Source organism: Hordeum vulgare, chromosome 3H, assembly GCF_904849725.1.
Source record: "Hordeum vulgare subsp. vulgare chromosome 3H, MorexV3_pseudomolecules_assembly, whole genome shotgun sequence".
Lineage (NCBI taxonomy): Eukaryota > Viridiplantae > Streptophyta > Magnoliopsida > Poales > Poaceae > Hordeum > Hordeum vulgare.
Window position 1 is genome coordinate 192513593 of NC_058520.1, and position 21436 is coordinate 192535028.

Sequence of the window (21436 nt, forward strand, 5' to 3'; positions counted from 1 at the left end):
TATGTGATACAACCAGAAGGTTTTGTCGATCCGAAATGCTAACAAGTATGCAAACTCCAGCGATCCTTCCAAGGACTGAAGTAAGCATCTCGGAGTTGGAATATGCGCTTTGATGAGATGATCAAAGCTTTTGGGTTTATACGAAGTTTATGAGAAACTTGTATTTCCAAGAAAGTGAGTGGGAGCACTATAGAAATTCTGATTAGATTATGTGATTGACATATTGTTGATCGGAAATAATGTAGAATTTCTGGAAAGCATAAAATGGTTGTTTGAAAGGAGTTTTTCAAACGAAAAACCTGGATAGAGCTACTTGAACATTGAGCATCAAGATCTATAAAGATAGATCAAAACGCTTAATATAACTTTCAATGAAATGCATGCCTTGACAAGTTTTTGAAGGAGTTCAAAAGGGTGAGCAAAGAAGGAGTTCTTAGCTGAGTTTGTAAGGTGTGAATTTGAGTGAGACTCAAAGCCCGACCATGGCAGAAGAAAGAGAAAGGACAAAGGTCATCCCCTATGCATTAGCCGTAGGCTCTAAAGTATGCTATGCTGAGTACCGCACCTGATGTGTGCCTTGCCATGAATCTGTCAAGGGGTACGAAAGTGATCCATGAGTGGGTTACTTGACAACGGTCAAAGTTTATCCTTAGTAACTAGTGGACTAAGGAATTTTTCTAGATTATGGAGGTGATAAAAGAGTTCGTCGTAACGGGTTACGTCGATGCAAGCTTTTTCACTAATCCGGATGCCTTTGCATAGTAAACCGGATTCATATAGTGGAGTAGTCATTTAGAATAGTTCCAAATGGCACGTTGGTAGCATCACCTACAGGATAACATACAGATTTGTAAAGCAGACACAGATCTGAAAGGTTCACACCTGTTGACTAAAAACCTCTCTCACAAGAAAGACATGATCAAACCCCAGAATTGTATGGGTGTTGGATTCGCTAAAATCACATAGTGATGTGAACTTGATTATTGACTCTAGTGCAAGTGGGAGACTGTTGGAAATATGCCCTAGAGGCAATCATAAATTGTTTATTATTATATTTCCTTGTTCATGATAATCGTTTATTATCCATGCTATAATTGTATTGATTGGAAACTCAAATACATGTGTGGATACATAGACAAAACATTGTCCCTAGTGAGCCTCTAGTTGACTGGCTCGTTGATCAAAGATGGTTAAGGTTTCCTAGCCATGGACAAGTGTTGTCTCTTGATAACGGGATCACATCATTAGGAGAATGATGTGATGGACAAGACCAAACTATAAACATGGCATATGATCGTATTAGTTTATTGCTACTGTTTTCTCCATGTCAATGTATCTCTTCCTATGACCATGAGATCATGCAACTCCCGGACACCGGAGGAATACCTTGTGTGTATCAAACATCGCAATGTAACTCGTGACTATAAATGTGCTCTACAAGTATCTCCGAAGGTGTATGTTGGTTTGGCATTGATCAAGACTGGGATTTGTCACTCCGTGTGAGGGAGAGGTATCTCGGGGCCCACTCAATAATGCAACATCACAATAAACCTTGCAAGCAATGTTACTAAGGAGTTAGCCACGGGATCTTGTATTACGGAGTGAGTAAAGAGACTTGTCGGTAACGAGATTGAACTAGGTATGGAGATAAAGACGATCGAATCTCGGGCAAGTAACATACCAAAGGTCAAAGAGAACAACATACGGGATTAACTAGAATCCTTGACATAGAGGTTCAACCGATAAAGATCTTCGTAGAATATGTAGGAGCCAATATGGGCACCCAGGTCCCGCTATTGGTTATTGACCGGAGAATGTCTCAGGTCATGTCTGCATAGTTCTCGGACCCGCAGAGTGTGCACACTTAAGATTTGATGACGTTTCGGTATAGTTGAGTTATAGGTGTTGGTGACTGATGACCCACAAGTATAGGGGATCAATCGTAGTCCTTTCGATAAGTAAGAGTGTCAAACCCAACGAGGAGCAGAAGGATCTGACAAGTGGTTTTCAGCAAGGTAAAATCTACAAGCACTGAAATTATCGGTAACACCTAAGTTCAAGTCCCCACGGGCGCGAATTTGGGTTCTTATTATTTCAAAAAAAACTCGCTGTGGGGGGTTTCCCTTACAGTTTTCCTTCAAAAAAAAATTTGTCGGTAACAAGTGATTGTGTGGTGAGATGATTCGTAGCGAGCAACAAGTAACAAAAGTAGCAACGGTGCAGCAAAGTGGCCCAATCCCTTTTGTAGCAAGGGACAAGCCTGGTCAAAGTCTTATAGGAGGAAAAACGCTCCCGAGGACACACGGGAATTTCTGTCATGCTAGTTTCATCATGTTCATATGATTCGCGTTCGTTACTTTGATAGTTTGATATGTGGGTGGACCAGCGCTTGGGTACTGCCCTTACTTGGACAAGCATCCCACTTATGATTAAACCCTCTCGCAAGCATCCGCAACTATGAAGGAAGAATTAAGACAAAGTCTAACCATAGCATTAAACTAGTGGATCCAAATCAGACCCTTACGAAGCAATGCATAAACTAGGGTTTAAGCTTCTGTCACTCTAGCAACCCATCATCTACTTACTACTTCCCAATGCCTTCCTCTAGGCCCAAATAATGGTGAAGTTTTATGTATTCGACGTTCACATAACACCACTAGAGGAAAAACAACATACAAGATATCAAAATACCGAACGAATACCAAATACACATGACTACTATTAGCATGACTTATCCCATGTCCTCAGGAACAAAAGTAACTGCTCACAAGGCATAATCATATTCATGATCAGAGGGGTAATGAGTAGCATCAAGGATCTGAACATAAACTCTTCCACCAAATAATCCAACTAGCATCAACTACAAAGAGTAATCAACACTACTAGCAACCTTACAAGTACCAATCAGAGTCGCGAGACGGAGATTGGTTACAAATGATGAACTAGGGTTTGGAGATGAGATGGTGCTGATGAAGATGTTTATGGTGACGAGTCCCCTACAACGAGAGGAGTGTTGGTGATGACGATGGCGACGATTTTCCCCTCCAGGAGGGAAGTTTCCCCGGCAAGATCGTCCTGCCGGAGCTCTAGATTGGTTCTGCTCAAGTTCCGCCTCGTGGCGGCGGCGAAACCACGAAAAAGCTCCCTTCTGATTTTTTCCTGGTCGAAACCCTCCATATAGCAAAAGAGGGGGGCCAGTGGGCCAGTGGGCTGCCCACAAGCCCCCATGGCGCGACCTGGGGGTGGCCGCGTCGTGCAGGCTTGTGGGCACCCCCTAGTGCCCCTCCGACACTTCTTTGACCCAGTATTTTTTATAAATTGGGAAAAAAATCTCCGTTGATTTTCACGGCGTTTGGAGTTGCGCAGAATAGGTATCTCAACTTTGCTCCACTTTCAGGCCAGAATTCCAGTTGCCGGTATTCTCCCTCTTCATGTAAACCTTGCAAAATAAGAGAGAAAAGGCATAAGAATAGTACCGTGAAGTGAAATAACAGCCAAAGAAGCGATAAATATCAACATGAAAACATGATGCAAAATGGACGTATCAACTCCCCAAGCTTAGACCTCGCTTGTCCTCAAGCGAAAGCCTAGCTCAATAAATATGTACACATGTTTAGGGAGCAAGGTGTCGACAAAACAAGATACGAACATGCATGCATCATGATCATGATCAGAACAACAATACCAACATATAATCTCTCATGCTAAAGTGATAATTTCTGCACAAAGTAAAGCATGGATCAAGGACCTTACCGAGAAGTAAAAACCGATAGCCTTTAGTCATTGAAGCAATTGCAATTTATCACAACATCAGAAAGAGTCAAATAAGAGCTTGTAAAGCAAATCCACATACTCAATCATTCTTTCGTTCTCTACAATTGCTACAACTCACGTGGTACTCATGAGATCAAAGTTTAAGCTGAACACAGAGAAAGATAGGGACTTATATTTGCCTCCCAACTTCTTACCTCAAGGGTAATGTCAACAATAATAATTCATGAATACTTACCTCCAAGTTGACATATGAATATAGATCTTTCCAAGCATGTGACGGTAGCTAAGACAAAGGAAAAATAGGGAATTGGTGAAGATCACCATGACTCTTTCAAGGGAAAAAAGTAAAGGTACAAGATAGGCCCTTCGCAGAGGGAAGCATAGGTTGTCATGCGCTTTTGAGGTTTGGATGCGTGTCCTCTTAGCGCGGAGGAATGTCACTTTATATTGCCCCCTGTGATAAAGAACTTTATTATGCAGTCTGTCGCTTTTATGTCTTCTTCATCACAGGTTCATATAAAGCTTATTTTAAACACACTAATAGATCATACATATTAGAGAGCAATTTTTATTGCTTGCACCGATGACAACTTACTTGAGGGATCTTGTTCAATCCATAGGTAGGTATGGTGGACTCACATGGCAAAACTGGGTTGAAGGTTTATGGATGCACAAGTAGTATCTCTACTTAGTGCGGGAGTTTTGGCTAATGTGAGGTGGAAGCAATCGTCACATGCTAAGGGATCTCTAATCATATAACATTTTTCAGAGCCAAGCAAACACAATCCATTACGTTGTCTTCCTTGTCCAACATCTACTTCTAGGCATGCAATAGTTTGGTGAGTGTTCACAATCATAGATGGTGTCAGAGATGATATATTTATATGTGAACCTCTCCTTCCTTATCACTTCGTATTAATTGCAACAATGACCAAGGTCTACATTTTCCTACCCTCAAGAAGTTTCAATCATCATTCTTTTTATATGTGAAGCCATCACTTCCCATAAGATCATTACATGATCTTTCATGCTTTTGTTCTATTCTCACTCTTTTGATCATGGCAAGAGGCAAAGCCCTTCAACTAAGGCACTCTTGATTATAAGGCTCACGAGCAAGAATACATCGAGGGTGACACAAGGCAAAACTCAAGACTAAAACACTAAGACTTTTACTCTAAAAGAGAAAGAGAAAACTGAAAAGGAAAACTAAATCAAAGGTAAAGGCAAAAGATGTATGGTGATACGATACCGGGGCAACTCCCCCAAGCTTGGCACAAGCCAAGGGGGTTGCCCATACCAATGCTCCGTTGTCTTCCTTTGGTGGTGATGGAGGAGTTGTTGCAGAGGTCTTGAGCTTGTCTAATTTCCACTTGAGCATAAAGTTCTGCTCCCTCAGGTCATCATTTTCCTCCTCAAGCTTCAACACCCTTTGGCGTAATTCCTGCTTACTCTCCTGCAAGAAACGAGAAGGGATAAACAAGTTCTTAGACTTGTTCCTTGAGTCAGGGAGGCTCGACTTCTTGAACTCCACATGAGTGCGCCCAGGTTGAGGTAGAGGAGCCTCCTCTTCATCGGAACTCGTTTGTTCCTTCCCCTTGGGATCATAGTTTTCTTCCTCATCAGTGGTCCAGCCATATGGTTCCAAGTCCCCATAGACCTTGGGGTTAGCAAGGTAATCTGCCACATAGCTCTCACCTCTGAATCCAGAGAAGACATCTTGACCTAGATCTGCGGCAGAAAACAGGCTCGAAACGAAAAACAGAGGAAATCTGCGTGATGCAGGGGTCAGACCAAACGGAAGTATACATAATGATTTTTTCCAGACCAGAAGGAGTCCCCAGCACGAAAACGGAGTCCGGGAGGCGCACGAGGTGGCCACAAGCCCTCACGGCGTGGCCAGGGGGTGGGCTCGCGCCGTGTAGTCTTGTCGCCTCCTCGCGCACTTTCCGGACTACTTCCAATTTTTGTATTTTTTTGAGTATTCCAAAACGGAGAAAATTTCCTATTGGAAAAGTTTTGGACTCTGTTTTCTTACCGAATCACATACCTCTTCGTTTTCGGAGTCTGAAACAGGCTGATAAATGTCCCTTAGGTATTCTTCCGGAGTTATGGTATTGATGATATTGCTTTCAACATTTATGGGAGTACCTGAGATACAATGCTTGATTCTCTGCCCATTTACCACTCTCCGACAATTACCTTCCATGTTGTTGATCTTGATAGCACCTGAACGATATACTTCCTCAACAACATAGGGACCTTCCCATTTAGAGAGAAGCTTGCCTGCAAAGAATCTTAAACGAGAGTTATATAGCAAGACATAATCACCTACATTGAACTCACGCTTTTGTATCCTCTTATCATGCCACCTCTTAGCCTTCTCTTTGAAGAGCTTGGCATTCTCATATGCTTGAGTTCTCCACTCATGAAGCGAGCTAATGTCAAATAACCTCTTCTCACCAGCAAGTTTGAAATCAAAGTTGAGCTCTTTGATTGCCCAATAAGCTTTATGCTCTAGCTCAAGAGGTAAGTGACATGCTTTCCCATACACCATTTTTTACGGAGACATGCCCATGGGATTCTTATAGGCAGTTCTATAAGCCCACAGTGCATCATCGAGCTTCTTAGACCAATTCTTTCTAGACCTGTTGACAGTCTTTTCAGAATCAGTTTAATCTCTCTATTACTTAGCTATACTTGACCACTGGACTAAGGGTGGTAGGGAAACACAATTCTATGGTTGACATCGTACTTAGCAAGCGTTTTACGGAAAGCACCATGAATGAAGTGTGAACCACCGTCGGTCATTAGATATCTAGGGATTCCAAATCTAGGGAAGATAACTTCTTTCAGCATCTTGATAGAGGTGTTGTGATCAGCACTACTAGTGGGGATAGCTTCTACCCACTTAGTGACGTAATCAACAACAACTAAGATATGCGTATACCCGTTGGATTTTGGAAAATGTCCCATATAATCAAAGCCCCAGACATCAAATGGTTCAATGACAAGTGAATAGTTCATAGGCATTTCCTGATGTTTGCTAATATTACCTATCTTTGACATTGGTCACAAGACAAGACAAACTTACTGGCATCCTTGAAGAGAGTGGGCCAATAGAAACCTGATTGCAATACCTTGTGTGCAGTTCTATCTCCTGAATGGTGTCCTCCGTAGGCCTCGGAGTGACACTTATGTAAGATCTGTCCCTGTTCATGTTCAGGTACACAACATCTAATAACACCATCTACTCCTTCCTTATAAAGGTGAGGATCATCCCAAAAGTAATGTCTCAAGTCAAAGAAGAATTTCTTCTTTTTCTGGTTCGTGAAACTAGGTGGTATGTATTTGGCAACGATATAGTTTGCATAATTAGCATACCACGGTGCACTACGTGAAGCATTGATGACATTCAATTGCTCATCAGGAAAGCTATCATCAATAGGTTGTGGGTCATCAAGAACGTTCTCCAACCTAGACAAGTTATCTGCTACTGGGTTATCAGCACCCTTTCTATCGACAACGTGCAAATCAAATTCTTGTAGCAAGAGAACCCATCTGATAAGTCTAGTATTAGTGTCCTTATTCTCCATGAGGTACTTAATAGCAGCATGATCAGTGTGAATAGTGACTTTGGAATCAACTATGTAAGACCAGAACTTTTCACATGCAAACACGACTGCTAAAAATTCCTTCTTTGTAGTAGCATAGTTTCTCTGGGCACTGTCTAGAGTTTTACTAGCGTAGTGAATAACATTCAACTTCTTATCGACTCTTTGCCCTAGAACAACACCAACAGCATAATCACTAGCGTCACACATGATCTCTAAAGGCAAGTTCCAATAAGGTGGTTGAACAATAGGTGCGGTTATCAAAGCCCTCTTAAGTATTTCGAAGGCTTCCTCACAATCATCGTCAAAGACAAAAGGAATATCCTTTTGCAAGATATTGGTAAGAGGCCTAGAAATCTTAGAGAAGTCTTTAATGAACCTTCTATAGAAACCATCATGACCAAGGAAACTTCTTATACCTTTCATATCTGTGGGGTATGTCATTTTCTCAATTGCATCAACCTTAGCCTTATCGACTTGAATACCTCTTTCATAAATTTTATGTCCTAAGACGATGCCTTCATTGACCATAAAGTGGCACTTCTCCCAATTCAAGACAAGATTGGTATCTTTACATCTCTGCAATACTCGGTCAAGGTTGCTGAGGCAATCATCAAAGGAAGACCCGTAAACGGAGAAGTCATCCATGAAAACCTTAACAATCTTTTCACAGAAGTCAGAGAATATAGCCATCATACATCTTTGAAATGTGGCAGGTGCATTACATAAGCCAAAAGGCATACGTCTGTAAGCAAAGGTACCGAAAGGGCAGGTGAAAGTGGTTTTCTCCTGATCAGATTGTGCAACTCGTATTTGGGAGAAACCATAATATCCATCTAGAAAGCAGAAGTGTGTGTGTTTGGACAACCTTTCTAGCATTTGGTCGATAAAAGGCAAAGGCTAATGATCTTTCCTAGTGGCTTTATTCAATTTCCTAAAATCGATCACCATCCTATAGCCAGTAATAATCCTCTGTGGGATCAATTCATCCTTATCATTAGGGACAACGGTAATGCCTCCCTTCTTAGGGACGCAATACACCAGACTCACCCAATCGCTATGAGCAACAGGATAAATGATACGTGCTTCCAGGAGCTTTAGTATTTCTTTTCTTACTACCTCTTTCATCTTAGGATTCAATCTCCTTTGATGATCAGCAACTGGTTTGAAATCAGGATCAGTTTTAATCTTGTGCTGGCATAGGGTAGGACTAATGCCCTTAAGATCATCAAGAGTATATCCAATAGCAGCACGGTGCTTCCTCAGAGTTTTTACTAACTTCTTTTCTTCATGCTCTGAGAGGCTAGAACTAATAATAACAGGATATATCTATTTTTCATCAAGATATGCATACTTAAGAGTATCAAGCAAATGTTTAAGCTCGAACACAGGATCACCCTTTGGTGGGGGTGGATCCCCAAGCAGTTCAACAGGAAAGTTATTCTTTAGGATAGGATATTGTTCTAAGATAACTCTATCTATCTCATCCCTTTCATCCATATGCATATTAGTTTCATGCTCAAGCAAGTATTGCTCTAAGGGATCTGTAGGAGGCACGGCAATAGAGGCTAAGGCAATAGTTTCATCCCTACTAGGCAACTCCTTTTCATGAGGTTGTCTACCAAACTTGGAGAAAGTAAACTCATGTGACACACCTTCAAAGCCAACAGTGACAGTTTGCTTCTCACAATCAATATGAGCATTGACAGAATTGAGAAAAGGTCTACCAAATATGATGGGACAAAAGCTATCTTGTGCGGTAGCAAGAACGAGGAAATCAGCAGGATACTTCGTTTTACCACACAAGACTTCAACATCCCTAACAATTCCCACAGGGCAGATAGTATCTCTATTGGCAAGCTGAATAATGACATCAATAGGTTCTATCTCAACAGGTGCAATCTCATCTTTGATTTCATCGTATAAGTACTGAGGTATTGCACTAACACTAGCACCCACGTCACATAAGCCATGATAACAATGATCTCCTATCTTAACAGAAACCACAGGCATGCCAACAACAGGCCTATGTTTGTCTCTAACGTGAGGTCTAGCAATTCTAGTAGCATCTTCACAGAAGTTAATATTATGTCCCTCAACATCGTCGGACAGAAGATCTTTGATAATAGCAATGCTAGGTTCAACTCTAATTTGCTCAGGGGGTGTAGGTGTTCTAATATAGCCTCTACGTATCATAGTTGAAGCTTTAGAATGATCCTTTATCCTAACAGGGAAAGGTGGTTTCTCAATGTAAACACTGGGAACCACGGGATCATTATAGGCGATGACTTTCTCTTCAACTGGGGTGGGTTTAACTACATTAACTTCTAAAGGGGATGATATTTAAACCACTACTCTTTGGGGAGATCAATATGAGCAGCAAAAGATTCACACAATGAAGCTACTATCTCAGAGTCAAGTCCATACTCAGCGCTAAAATCACTAAAGGTATTTGTCTCAACAAAGGATTTAACGCAAACAAACGTGAAATTCATACCTGACTCCTTACCTTCTTCAAGCTCCCAATCTTCAGAGTTGCGTTTAATTCTCTCCAATAAATTCCATTTGAAGTCAATATCTCTCTTCATAAAAGAACCGGTACAAGAAGTGTCAAGCATGGTGCGATTATCATGAGAAAGCCGAGCATAGAAGTTCTGAATGATAATTTCCCTCGAGAGCTCATGATTGGGGCATGAATATAGCATTGATTTAAGCCTCCCCCAAGCTTGAGCGATGCTTTCTCTGTCACGAGGCCAAAAATTTAAAATATAATTCCGATCACGATGTACTAAATGCATAGGATAAAACTATTGATGAAATTCCAATTTCAACCGATTGTAGTCCCATGATCCAGTATCATCACATAGCCTATACCATGTCAACGCCTTATCCTTCAAAGATAAAGGAAAGACCTTCTTCTTGGCCTCATCCTAGGGCACACGTGCAAGCTTAAATAAACCACAAACTTCATCTACATAGATTAGATGCAAGTCTGGATGTGATGTTCCATCTCGTGTAAAAGGATTAGCCAGCACTTTCTCAAGCATACCCGAAGGAAATTCAAAGCAAATATTTTCAGTAGGTGCAGTAGGTTGAGGAGCAACTCTTTGTGCTTCCGTTCGAGGTGAAGATACCCCGAACAAGCCCCTCAAAGGATTAGTATCCATAGTGACAAGTGACAATAAATTTCAGCACACTATATGAATGTTTCCTTACCAAGTTCCACTTACCAAAGGCACTTCACTCCCCGACAACGGCGCCATAAAAGAGTCTTGATGACCCACAAGTATAGGGGATCAATCATAGTCCTTTTGATAAGTAAGAGTGTCGAACCCAACGAGGAGCAGAAGGATCTGACAAGTGGTTTTCAGCAAGGTAAAATCTGCACGCACTGAAATTGTCGGTAAAAAGTGATTGTGTCGTGAGATGATGCGTAGCGAGCAACAAGAAACAAAAGTAGCAACGGTGCATCAAAGTGGACCAATCCCTTTTGTAGCAAGGGACAAGCCCGGACAAAGTCTTATAGGAGGAAAAACGCTCCCGAGGACACACGGGAATTTCTGTCATGCTAGTTTCATCATTTCATATGATTCGCGTTCGTTACTTTGATAGTTTGATATGTGGGTGGATCGCCGCTTGGGTACTGCCCTTAATTGTACAATCATCCCACTTATGATTAACCCCTCTCGCAAGCATCCGCAACTACGAAAGAAGAATTAAGACAAAGTCTAACCATAGCATTAAACTACTGGATCCAAATCAGCCCCTTACGAAGCAACGCATAAACTAGGGTTTAAGCTTCTGTCACTCTAGCAACCCATCATCTACTTACTACTTCCCAATGCCTTCCTCTAGGCCCAAATAATGGTGAAGTGTTATGTAGTCGACTTTCACATAACACCACTAGAGGAAAAACAACATACAACATATCAAAATACCAAACGAATACCAAATTCACATGACTACTATTAGCATGACTTATCCCATGTCCTCGGGAACAAAAGTAACTACTCACAAAGCATAATCATATTCATGATCAGAGGGGTAATGAGTAGCATCAAGGATCTGAACATAAACTCTTCCACCAAATAATCCAACTAGCATCAACTACAAAGAGTAATCAACACTACTAGCAACCTTACAAGTACCAATCGGAGTCGCGAGACGGAGATTGGTTACAAGTGATGAACTAGGGTTTGGAGATGAGATGGTGCTGAAGAAGATGTTGATGGTGACGAGTCCCCTCCGATGAGAGGAGTGTTGGTGTTGACGATGGTGACGATTTCCGCCTCCGGGAGGGAAGTTTCCCCGGCAGGATCGTCCTGTCGGAGCTCTAGATTGGTTCTGCTCAAGTTCTGCCTCGTGGCGGCGGCGAAACCACGAAAAAGCTCCCTTCTGATTTTTTCCTGGACGAAACCCTCCATATAGAAAAAGAGGGGGGGGCAGTGGGCCAGTGGGCTGCCCACAAGCCCCCATGGCACGGCGTGGGGGGTGGCCGCGCCGTGCAGGCTTGTGGGCACCCCCTGGTGCCCCTCCGGCACTTCTTCGGCCCAGTATTTTTTATAAATTGGGAAAAAAATCTCCGTTGATTTTCATGGCGTTTGGAGTTGCGCAGAATATGTATCTCAACTTTGCTCCACTTTCAGGCCAGAATTCTAGTTGCCGGTATTCTCCCTCTTCGTGTAAATCTTGCAAAATAAGAGAGAAAAGGCATAAGAATAGTACCGTGAAGTGAAATAAAAGCAAAGAAGCGATAAATATCAACATGAAAACATGATGCAAAATGGACGTATCAGTGACCGATGGTTGTTCGGGGTCCCGGATGAGAACCGGACATCACGAGGAGATCCAGAATGGTCGGAGGTAAAAATTGATATATAGGAAGTCCTGTTTTGGTCACCGGAAAAGTTTTGGGATCATCGGTAGTGTACCGGGAGTGCTCGGAGGGTGCCGGGGAACCACCGGGAGGGGTGTAGCGACCCTAGGGCTTCATGGGCCAAGATAGGAGGCAAACCAGCCCGTGGTGGGCTGGCCGAAGCCACCTCTAAGGGCCCATGCGGCTGGATTGAGGAATAAGGAAAAAAATACAAGGTGGAAAAGGTTTCCAAGTGAGAGAAGGGGAATCCTACTAGGAGTAGGATTGGAGGAGGACTCCTCCTCTCCTCCCACTTCGGCCGACCCAAAGGGGCATCCCCAGGAGCGTCGGGCTCCCTCCTCTCCTCCTATATATACTAGAGCTTTTGAGGGTTTGTTTGAGACACAATATTCAGCCACGTGCTGCCCTCTCTCTAGATCTGTTTCTCCTCTAGTTTTCAGCGGTGCTTAGGCGAAGCCCTGCTGGAATAGTTCCACCACCACCACCACCACGCCGTCGTGCTGGAGAAGTCATCTATCCCTCCGCCCCTCTTGCTGGATCAAGAAGGTGGAGATCGTCATTGAGCTGTACGTGTGCTTAACGCGGTGGTGCCGTCCGTTCGGCACTAGATCGGGATGGATCGTGATGGATCGCGGGACGGATCGTGATGAGATTGCAGGACGGGCTGTGATTTGAATCGCGAAGATGTTCCACTACATCAATCGTGTTATATACGCTTCTGCTTAGCGATCTACAAGGGTATGTAGATTCAATCGCTCCTCTCGTAGATGATCATCACCATGGATAGGATTGCATGTGCGTAGGAATTTTTTTGTTTCCCATGCGACGTTCCCCAACATGTAGATCTATGGTAGACTACTCACAAATCACCATGGGAGCAGTAGGGTTGATGTAGAGGACCTCCATGATCGATCGCCCCTCTGACAGGGCACCCGAAAAGGGCTCCAGATGGGATCATGGTGGAATAGAGACTTGTGGCGGAGGAAAAAGTATTTTTTGGGTGGCTCTATGTTGTTTTCCCAACATATCAGGATTTATAGATGTGGAGTTAGGGCAAGAGGCATCAGGAGGTGGACCCAAGCCATCAGGACGTGACCACCCCCTTGGGCACGCTCTCGTGGCTTGGAGCTACCTCGTGTGGCGTCAGGTATCCCTCTGAAGCTTCCAGTACTTATTTTTGTCAAAAAAATCACCAAAAAGTTTTATTGCATTGGACTTTGTTTGGTACTGATTTCCTAAAAAGCCAATAACTCGCAGAAATTAGCAATTGGCACTAGGTTAATAGGTTAGTTCTCAAAAATGATATAAAACAACATATAAATGCATATAAAGAATCCAAGATTGATAATATAATAGCATGGGAAATCAAAAAAATTAGATACATTGGAGATACATCAGCATCCCCAAGCTTAATTCCTCCTCGTCATCGAGTAGGTAAATGATAAAAACAAATTTTGATGTGACATGTTACCTAACATGTATTCCTTTTTAGGTATGATCACTGAGAAATGACTAACTAATAAACATCAACATAGTAATATCCATATACATAAGTAACACAATCATCAATTTTGATAAAGAATGTTTACCCCCCCCCCCATTCATTTTACCATATTAGCATGGCATGGCTCCGTCTTCACCATATAAATACAAATTTCAAGCACCATAGTGTTAAGCCAAGCAATTGGATCGTACATCTTTATGCACTTCATCATTTTATACCTCACTCAATACATGAGCTAGAACCATGGACATAACATATAGGTAGAATAGAATATGGTAGTACCTATCAAATGAGTAAAAGTGGAGAAGAAAGTATCACATCAACTAGGCGGACCAATGGTCTATGAAGATGCCCATCAATCGATATCAATGCGAGGAGTAGGAATTGCCATGCAACAGATGCACTAGAGCTATACGTGTATGAAAGCTCAACCGAAGCTAAGTGGGTGTGCATCCAACTTGCTTGCTCATGAAGACCTCGGGCATTTGAGGAAGCCCATCATCGAAATATGCAAGCCAAGTTCTATAATGAAAAATGCCCACTAGCATATGAAAATGACAAAAGATGAGACTCTATATGAAAAACATGGTGCTTTCACTAAGCAGAGGTGTGGGAAAAGAGGTAGTAGCACTCTCCCTTCTCTCTTTTCTCTCTTTTTTTCTTTTTTTCTTTTTTCTTTTTCCCTTTTTCTCTCATTTTTCCTTTTTTTCTTTTTCTGTCTGGAGTCTCATCCCGACTCATGGGGGACTCATTGTCTCCATCATCCTTTCCTCACTAAGATAGTACTCTAATAATGATAAACATCACACTTCGATCTACTTACAACTCTATATGAAAAACTGTGAAACAATATGACTCTATATGAATGCCTATGTCAGTGTACCAGGATGTGCATTCACTCATTTTGTTTCGTATGTAGTCTCTTAGTGAAATCTCTAAAATGTCTTATATTTTGAAACGGAGGGAGTACCAACTAAATGCTGATTGGAGGGAAGGAACATATCACGTAGCTAATGGAAAACCACCGTGGTCGCCCTGCATTTCATAAGAGGCCTAAGAGCAAGTACAATAAGGTACAGTCAACAGACTGTAAGGATTAAAATACTATATTTTTGCTGAGTTGAATGAGAGAGAAGAGGAGAGAGAAGGGAAACGGGCTCTTCGTAAAGAGTCAGCTCTAGCACGTGCTCCTAGGTGCTTTGTGAGAATGAAACGCGGGCCATATATGATAAAAGTAGTATTTTTTTATAGCTAACTATTATACAAGCTAGTTATAAGGTGGACTATAAGACTGCTTATAGCCAGCAGTTGGCTATACTATTAACCATGCTCTAACACATCGGAACGGAGGGAGTATGTGTCATGCATGTTAATAAATGAGGTCATCTATGATACTATGCATTATGAAGGTAGTATCATATATAGTACCATATGCATGCTACTACTATATGATACTCCCACTATGGTCAGCCTTAATAACCAGCGCATGCATGCATGCATCAACTCCACTCGGCGTTAGCAGCAAATTGGGAAGGCGCATGCATGAGTAATACTAGTACTAATTAATAAAAGTAATTGATTTCACGCCTTAAACCTTGTCTATTTTAAAAACACACGTGAATTTAACTGTGTCTTAAACCGTGACAGAGGGAGTACTACTCAAAACCATCGAAATTGATTCGAGGCAACGTTGTAGGCGTGTGGATATGTGTGAAGGTAATGTTCCTATCCTGCGTCCCCACCCGTCGGTGGCCGCAGGAACAAGGACCGTCGTTTCAGCTTTTGATCCAGCCCAGCGTATGCGTGCCTGCCACGCTGTTGCTTTCCCTCTCTTCACTCCATTCGATTCGATCCCCACCCATTCAATTTCCCCGGAATTCCCCACCGATTTCCCCCCCAAAGTCGACTCCACCCAACCGCCTCTCCCTCGAACCAGATTCCCCACACCCATGGCGTCCCCGTCCATCTCCGCCGCTGCGGTGGCCAGCCCCGTCACCCCGGTAGCCCTAGACCCCAGCCCCATCGCATCCCGGCCCCCCGCCGCCACCGCCCCGGTGCGCAAGCGGCCGGTCCTCCTCCTCGACCAGCGCCCCCATCCCCCCACCCCGACGTCGCGCACCGCTGCCGCTGCTGCCGCCGCCGCTGCGCCCCTGTCCCAGGCGCGGCGGAAGAGGGGGCTGTCGTCCTCCGGTCGGCCCAGGTGGCAGACCGCGCTCAGCGTCGCCGCCAAGAACGCAGCCCTCCTAGCCGTGCTCCTTTACCTTGGCGACCAGGCCTGGCGCTGGGCGCACCCAGCCCCTCTCGCGCCGCCAGACAACGCTGCGCTCGCGGGTTACACTGCCCGCGTCGACGACGTCGAGGCCTCCCTCGCCCGCGCCTTCGGGGCGCTGAAGGTGCAGCTCGAGGCCGTGGACCGCAAGATCGACGGCGAGGTTGGGGCCGCTCGGGGCGAGCTCGCGGCGCTGCTGGAGGAGAAGAGGCTTGCCCTTGAGGGACAGCTCAACCTGCTGGACGCCAGGACCGACGACCTGAACGACGCGCTGGGCGGGCTCAGGCGGATGGAGTTCCTCAGGAAGGACCAGTTTGAAGCATTCCTGGATGAGTTCAAGGAGAGCCTAGGCTCAAACTCTGGCACTGAGGTCGATCTGGATCAGGTCCGCGCGTTGGCCAGGGAGATCGTCATGAGGGAAATAGAGAAGCATGCCGCCGATGGGGTTGGCAGGGTGGACTATGCCGTGGGATCTGCTGGGGGAAGAGTTGTCCGCTACTCGGAGGCATATGATGCTGGGAAACGTGGTGGTCTTCTTTCTGCATTACCATTTGGTGGTGGAGACAATGGTGACCAGTCACAGAAGATACTTCAGCCGAGCTTTGGGGAGCCCGGGCAGTGCTTTCCCTTGAAGGGGAGTAGTGGGTTTGTGGAGATCCAACTGAGGAAGGGGATAATCCCTGAGGCAGTCACACTGGAGCATGTGTCCAAGGTAATATTTCCTGACAATTCTCTGTTAACCTTGCATTCAGTTATTCGGTGCCCTAATATATTTCAAGTTTATTCATGAAATAGATAGTTTGACCAAAATGTAGGAGTATGATTAGTTGGCTGTTGCCTGTTTGTGAATACAAATTGTTAAGATCCTTAAGGGGCTTAATGTATAACTTTTTTGTGGCAGCTGAGTGATTTTGCTTAAGGGTTTTGATGCATATTCTCTTGTAGCATTTGGGTACTATCATGGTATGTTGGGAGGTCAATTTGAGACCATTTTATACGAATTACGAACTACACCTGTTTGGTTGTTAGCATTCTTAAGCCTTTATGTCTAGTCACAAGTACTATCAGTACACTCTATTTGCTCTGAATAATTGTTCTTAAAAACTTTGTGGATGTTTTTTTTTTCACACAGAACATTCGGATGCACCACTTTCTGATTTGTTTCTCAAACATTATGCTTTTGTTTAATACCACATCCTATATATACCTAAATAGTTGATCCCACTACATATATTAATCTCAACATGCACACATGCCATCTCATCAAAGGCTCACTGCACATGCATGGGAAAAAGTTTCCATTATTATTTGATCCCCATACTTGTATTTATCTCAATATGCACACATCCCACCTCACCACCCATGCCACCTCAAAGAGCCATCTCAACATGTATGGAAAAAGTTTTCCACTATATTATGCTACTTGTATTCAATAGATATTTTTCTACTATACAATAATCAAATACAATATATAATATGTACAAACCAAATCGCATTGAAATATATTGCAACTGATTCCAGCAACAACGCGTGGGGTGTCATCTAGTTTTATTAAATAACTATACTAGTAATATATTTCCAGTGAACTCATCACAGTTCTGAGCCAGTGAACTATACTTCACCATTTCGGAATTTGGTATATTATTGATCTTAGTTGAAGCCAATGATACCGCTGTTTTATTTTGTTCCTGTTAATTTGAACTTTTAAAGTACAATTCAGGTACTCCCTCCGGTTCGAATTAATTGACGCAGCCTCTATACAATGTCCTCTATTCATTGTATAGAGGCTGCGTCAATTAATTTGGATCGAAGGCAGTAGTTTTTACTGTTATTTTTATTTTTATTGACTGGAGGCTCAGCTTTGTTGTAGGCTTGTCTCATTTTGTTCTCATCCTTCTAACAAATAACTTAATTGTTGCTTCATCTCCTGCTATAGGCAACCTGACTAAAAGAATAGAAGGTAAATGTGATTGTCCTATTTTTTTCTTAGTTAAACTTAAGTTCATAAAAATAATAATCAATATATACAATATGCAATAAATTAATTTATGAAAGCATAGTTCATCATAGATCTAGTGGTATTGATTGGGTAGTGTAGACGCTGCTATTATTTTCTATAAAACTGGCCAGATTTAAAATGGTTTGACTTGAGACAAGTTAATAGGCCCCGTAAACCCAGACGGAGGCAGTACTGATTTAGCACATAGCTGTATCAGGTTATGGCCTTTTGATGCTTATTGGAAATGTAATAGTAAATGTCTATTCTTGATAGTTAACCGTGTTTACTCTATCCGTAGTTATTTTGGGGGAAAATATGTCAGGTTAGTCATCGTTGAAGCGAAGTGGGGAACCATAAACTCTGGCATTAGGGGGTGTTTGTTTCCAGGGACTTTTTGGTGTAGGGACTAAAAAAAGTCCCTTTTAGTCCCGTGTGAAACAAACAGGAGGGACTTTTAGGGACTAAAAGGTGTATTTGGGACTAAAGGAAGAAGTCCCTATGGGAGGGTCTTTTTGGGACTTTTTTGGCACTTTTTCCAACAGTGCCCCTACTTTTAGCATGTCATTTAATAACTTCTAGTATATTAGTAGGGGTAACATGGTCTTTTTGCATGTCATTTAATGACCTCTAGTCCTTGTTTAGTCCTTGGAAATAAACGGGTAGGGACTAGGAACTTTTTAGTTGGGACTAAAAAAAGTCCTGGGACTTCTGAAACAAACATGGCCTTAGTATGCTTATCCTTGCAATACGCTTCCATTTTGGCCCTGTTCATTTTGACTTGCGGTCTCATGATTTATTTGTATGTTCCAAAAGATCTTATTGGGTTTCTTCTTTATTTATTTTTTATTTTCTGACCCTTGTCTTTTTTATATATTAGGGAAAATACTCTTGCAAAGACACATTATACTGTAAAAAAGGGCTTGCTATTTCTTTCTTTTTATGGTCATGCTGAATCCAAAGTTCCTGCTGATAAATGATGGTGTTGGATACTGGTTATCTTAACATAAAGAAGAAGAAAACTATAATAAAAAGGTGGAAATTAGTACCATATAGAACGATTCAGCCATAGTTCCAGCCTTTCAAGTTCTTTTTGCAAATTTTCATTACATTATTTGAGCGCGCATATCGAGTATCTATTTCAACCACAAAGAAAATTAAAATAGTTGGTTTTGAAACCTTTGTCAATATATTTTATATCTTGTCTGTTTCATCTGACTCCCATGTGTCCTCTAAAGTCTGTGCAGTTGGTTACTAAATTATACATCTGTGTATAGCAAACAAGTCATTTATTTTCATGTGTGCACACAATTTATTCATATTGAAGTTCCATTTGAGAGTTTTACTGATGAAATATTTCTTAATTATTACGTGTTCAATTCACTGCCGTAGGATAAATACTTAATTTGGTCTTTGGAAAATTTTCACCCTGTTCAAAGTTGGAAGTGTTATACTTACGTTGTTGCATGGTATGCAGGATGTGGCGTATGACATGTCCACTGCTCCAAAGGACTGCCGGCTATCCGGATGGTACCAAGGGACCCATACCGAGACTCCTCCAAACCATGCTGCAGAGATGTACACCTTGACTGAGTTCACGTATGACCTAGCCAAGAACAATATCCAGACATTCGATATAACTGCCCCAGATGTCGGTGTCGTCAACATGGTTAGGCTGGACTTCACTTCAAACCATGGAAGCTCCGCGCTGACCTGCATTTACCGCATCCGGGTACATGGGCACGAGCTGGTCACGCCAATAATTGCTAGTCCACTGCCCTGATGTGATTGAGAATCCTTCCTCCTCTTTTGTATGTGTTTTGCTTTAGGGCCATTTCTATGGGCGTTTGCTAGTTTCACTCTAGGATTATGTCATCACACACTGTAAAAAGTTAATTGATTGTTTGCTGCACTTATTCTAGTGATCTACTTTCTCCGTTCCTAAATATAAGTCTTTTAGAGACTCCAAAGGGACTACATACAGAACAGAATGGATGAATCTACACTCTAAAATATGTCTATATACATCCGCATGTAGTCCCTTGTTGGAATATCTAAAAAGACCTATATTTAGGAAATTTAGGTAGTCCCTTGTTGGAATATATAAAAAGACCTATATTTAGGAAATTTAGGAACGGAGGGAGTAGTCCAGATGTTCAGTTTTTTGCATGCGCGAACGACCAGTAACACCTTCGTGTGTTGATTGAACTTGGTAAGCTTGAAAAGGCAAGTTCAGGCAAAAGAGAAATGCTTCTACCCTGTTTGACTTCTGTGAGAGTTGCATATCTTCCCCCTCCTTTCTGTTTGATTGAATTTGTACTTTCTTTTCCATACGACCAAACAAAAGGTTGGGTTCCACTGATGAATCCAGACTTGGAATTTTGATTCAAATTAGACAGTGCCTGTCTTTTCCTCCTTTTTGTTTGATCGAATTTGTACTTGCTTTTCCGCACGACCAAACAAAAAGTCGGGTTCCACTATTGAATCCAGACTTGGAATTTTGATGCAAATTAGAGAGATGCCCAAAAAGAGTCGTCGTAACCTAAATAGTGTCACTTGAGACATTTTTGACAAAAAAAGGTTCAGCAAATACACTATCTCTATATATTGCCTGAATTTTTTTTTTGCAGCTGCCATAAAATTCTGCAACAAGTGTTGCAAATTTGCAACACCTTTAGCGACTGCCCTGAAACCAAAAACCGAACGATTGTCGCGGAGTGGCGAACCGTGGGCTAACCAATCTTGCCTAGGGTTTGTCAAGCGAGCCACCGTTGCAGCGATCTCAAGTCTCCTTTGTGTTCTCGCTGCCATTGTTTCATCTACTGCCTCCTCCCCTCACACCAAAGCCTTAAGTGCGTCTAGGGGCACGACTGTACGCCACCATCTTCCCTAGGGTTCTTGGTAGGTTGGCGAGCGGAGGTTTAGCGACGGGAGATGGAAGAAGTTGAAGGTTTGCTGAAGGGTCTCAAGTTATCGGTGGCAGAGTGGAAGGGCCTGAGGATCAGGGCAGTGAAGAAGGAGAAAGGGTATGAGTGGGCTCCTGATGAGGATCCACATGCAATTGGGAAAGTTGTTCTCGGAGAGGCCAATACATGCAGGGGTAATAGGGCAGGCGTTGGGAGGATCTTGTGCCCAATCATGGGCCTGGGCTACAAAAAACTGGACGCAAATATTTTCCTATTCACCTTCCGACAAGCGACTGGGTGGAGGTGAGTGATTGAGGAAGGGTCGTGGTTGTTTGACAAGGAGCTACCAGTGCTGGAAGAATTTGATCGTGATTAGAGAGTAGATGAGTACGAATTCAAGCTCATTTGTATGTGGATTCGTGTCTTTGGTCTTCCCTTGGGCTTTATGAACATGAACATGTAAGAGCTAATCGGGAGAGACTTCCATGAACTTGTGGAGG

The 21436-nt window shown here is 42.7% G+C and overlaps 1 protein-coding gene and 1 long non-coding RNA gene across 2 annotated transcripts; one reads left to right on the plus strand and one right to left on the minus strand.

Moving 5' to 3' along the window:
• Positions 1 to 15582: 15582 nt before the first annotated feature.
• On the plus strand, positions 15583 to 19946 carry LOC123443483 (SUN domain-containing protein 1-like). The gene is made up of 2 exons (XM_045119865.1): positions 15583 to 16746; positions 19508 to 19946. Exons 1-2 carry the CDS (start codon positions 15715 to 15717, stop codon positions 19811 to 19813), a joined length of 1338 nt encoding a protein of 445 aa, XP_044975800.1. The 5' UTR covers positions 15583 to 15714; the 3' UTR covers positions 19814 to 19946.
• On the minus strand, positions 19849 to 20408 carry LOC123443485. The gene is made up of 2 exons (XR_006630680.1): positions 20144 to 20408; positions 19849 to 20094 (listed from the first exon to the last, which is right to left on the minus strand). It is a non-coding gene; the product is annotated as an uncharacterized LOC123443485 (long non-coding RNA).
• Positions 20409 to 21436: the final 1028 nt, after the last annotated feature.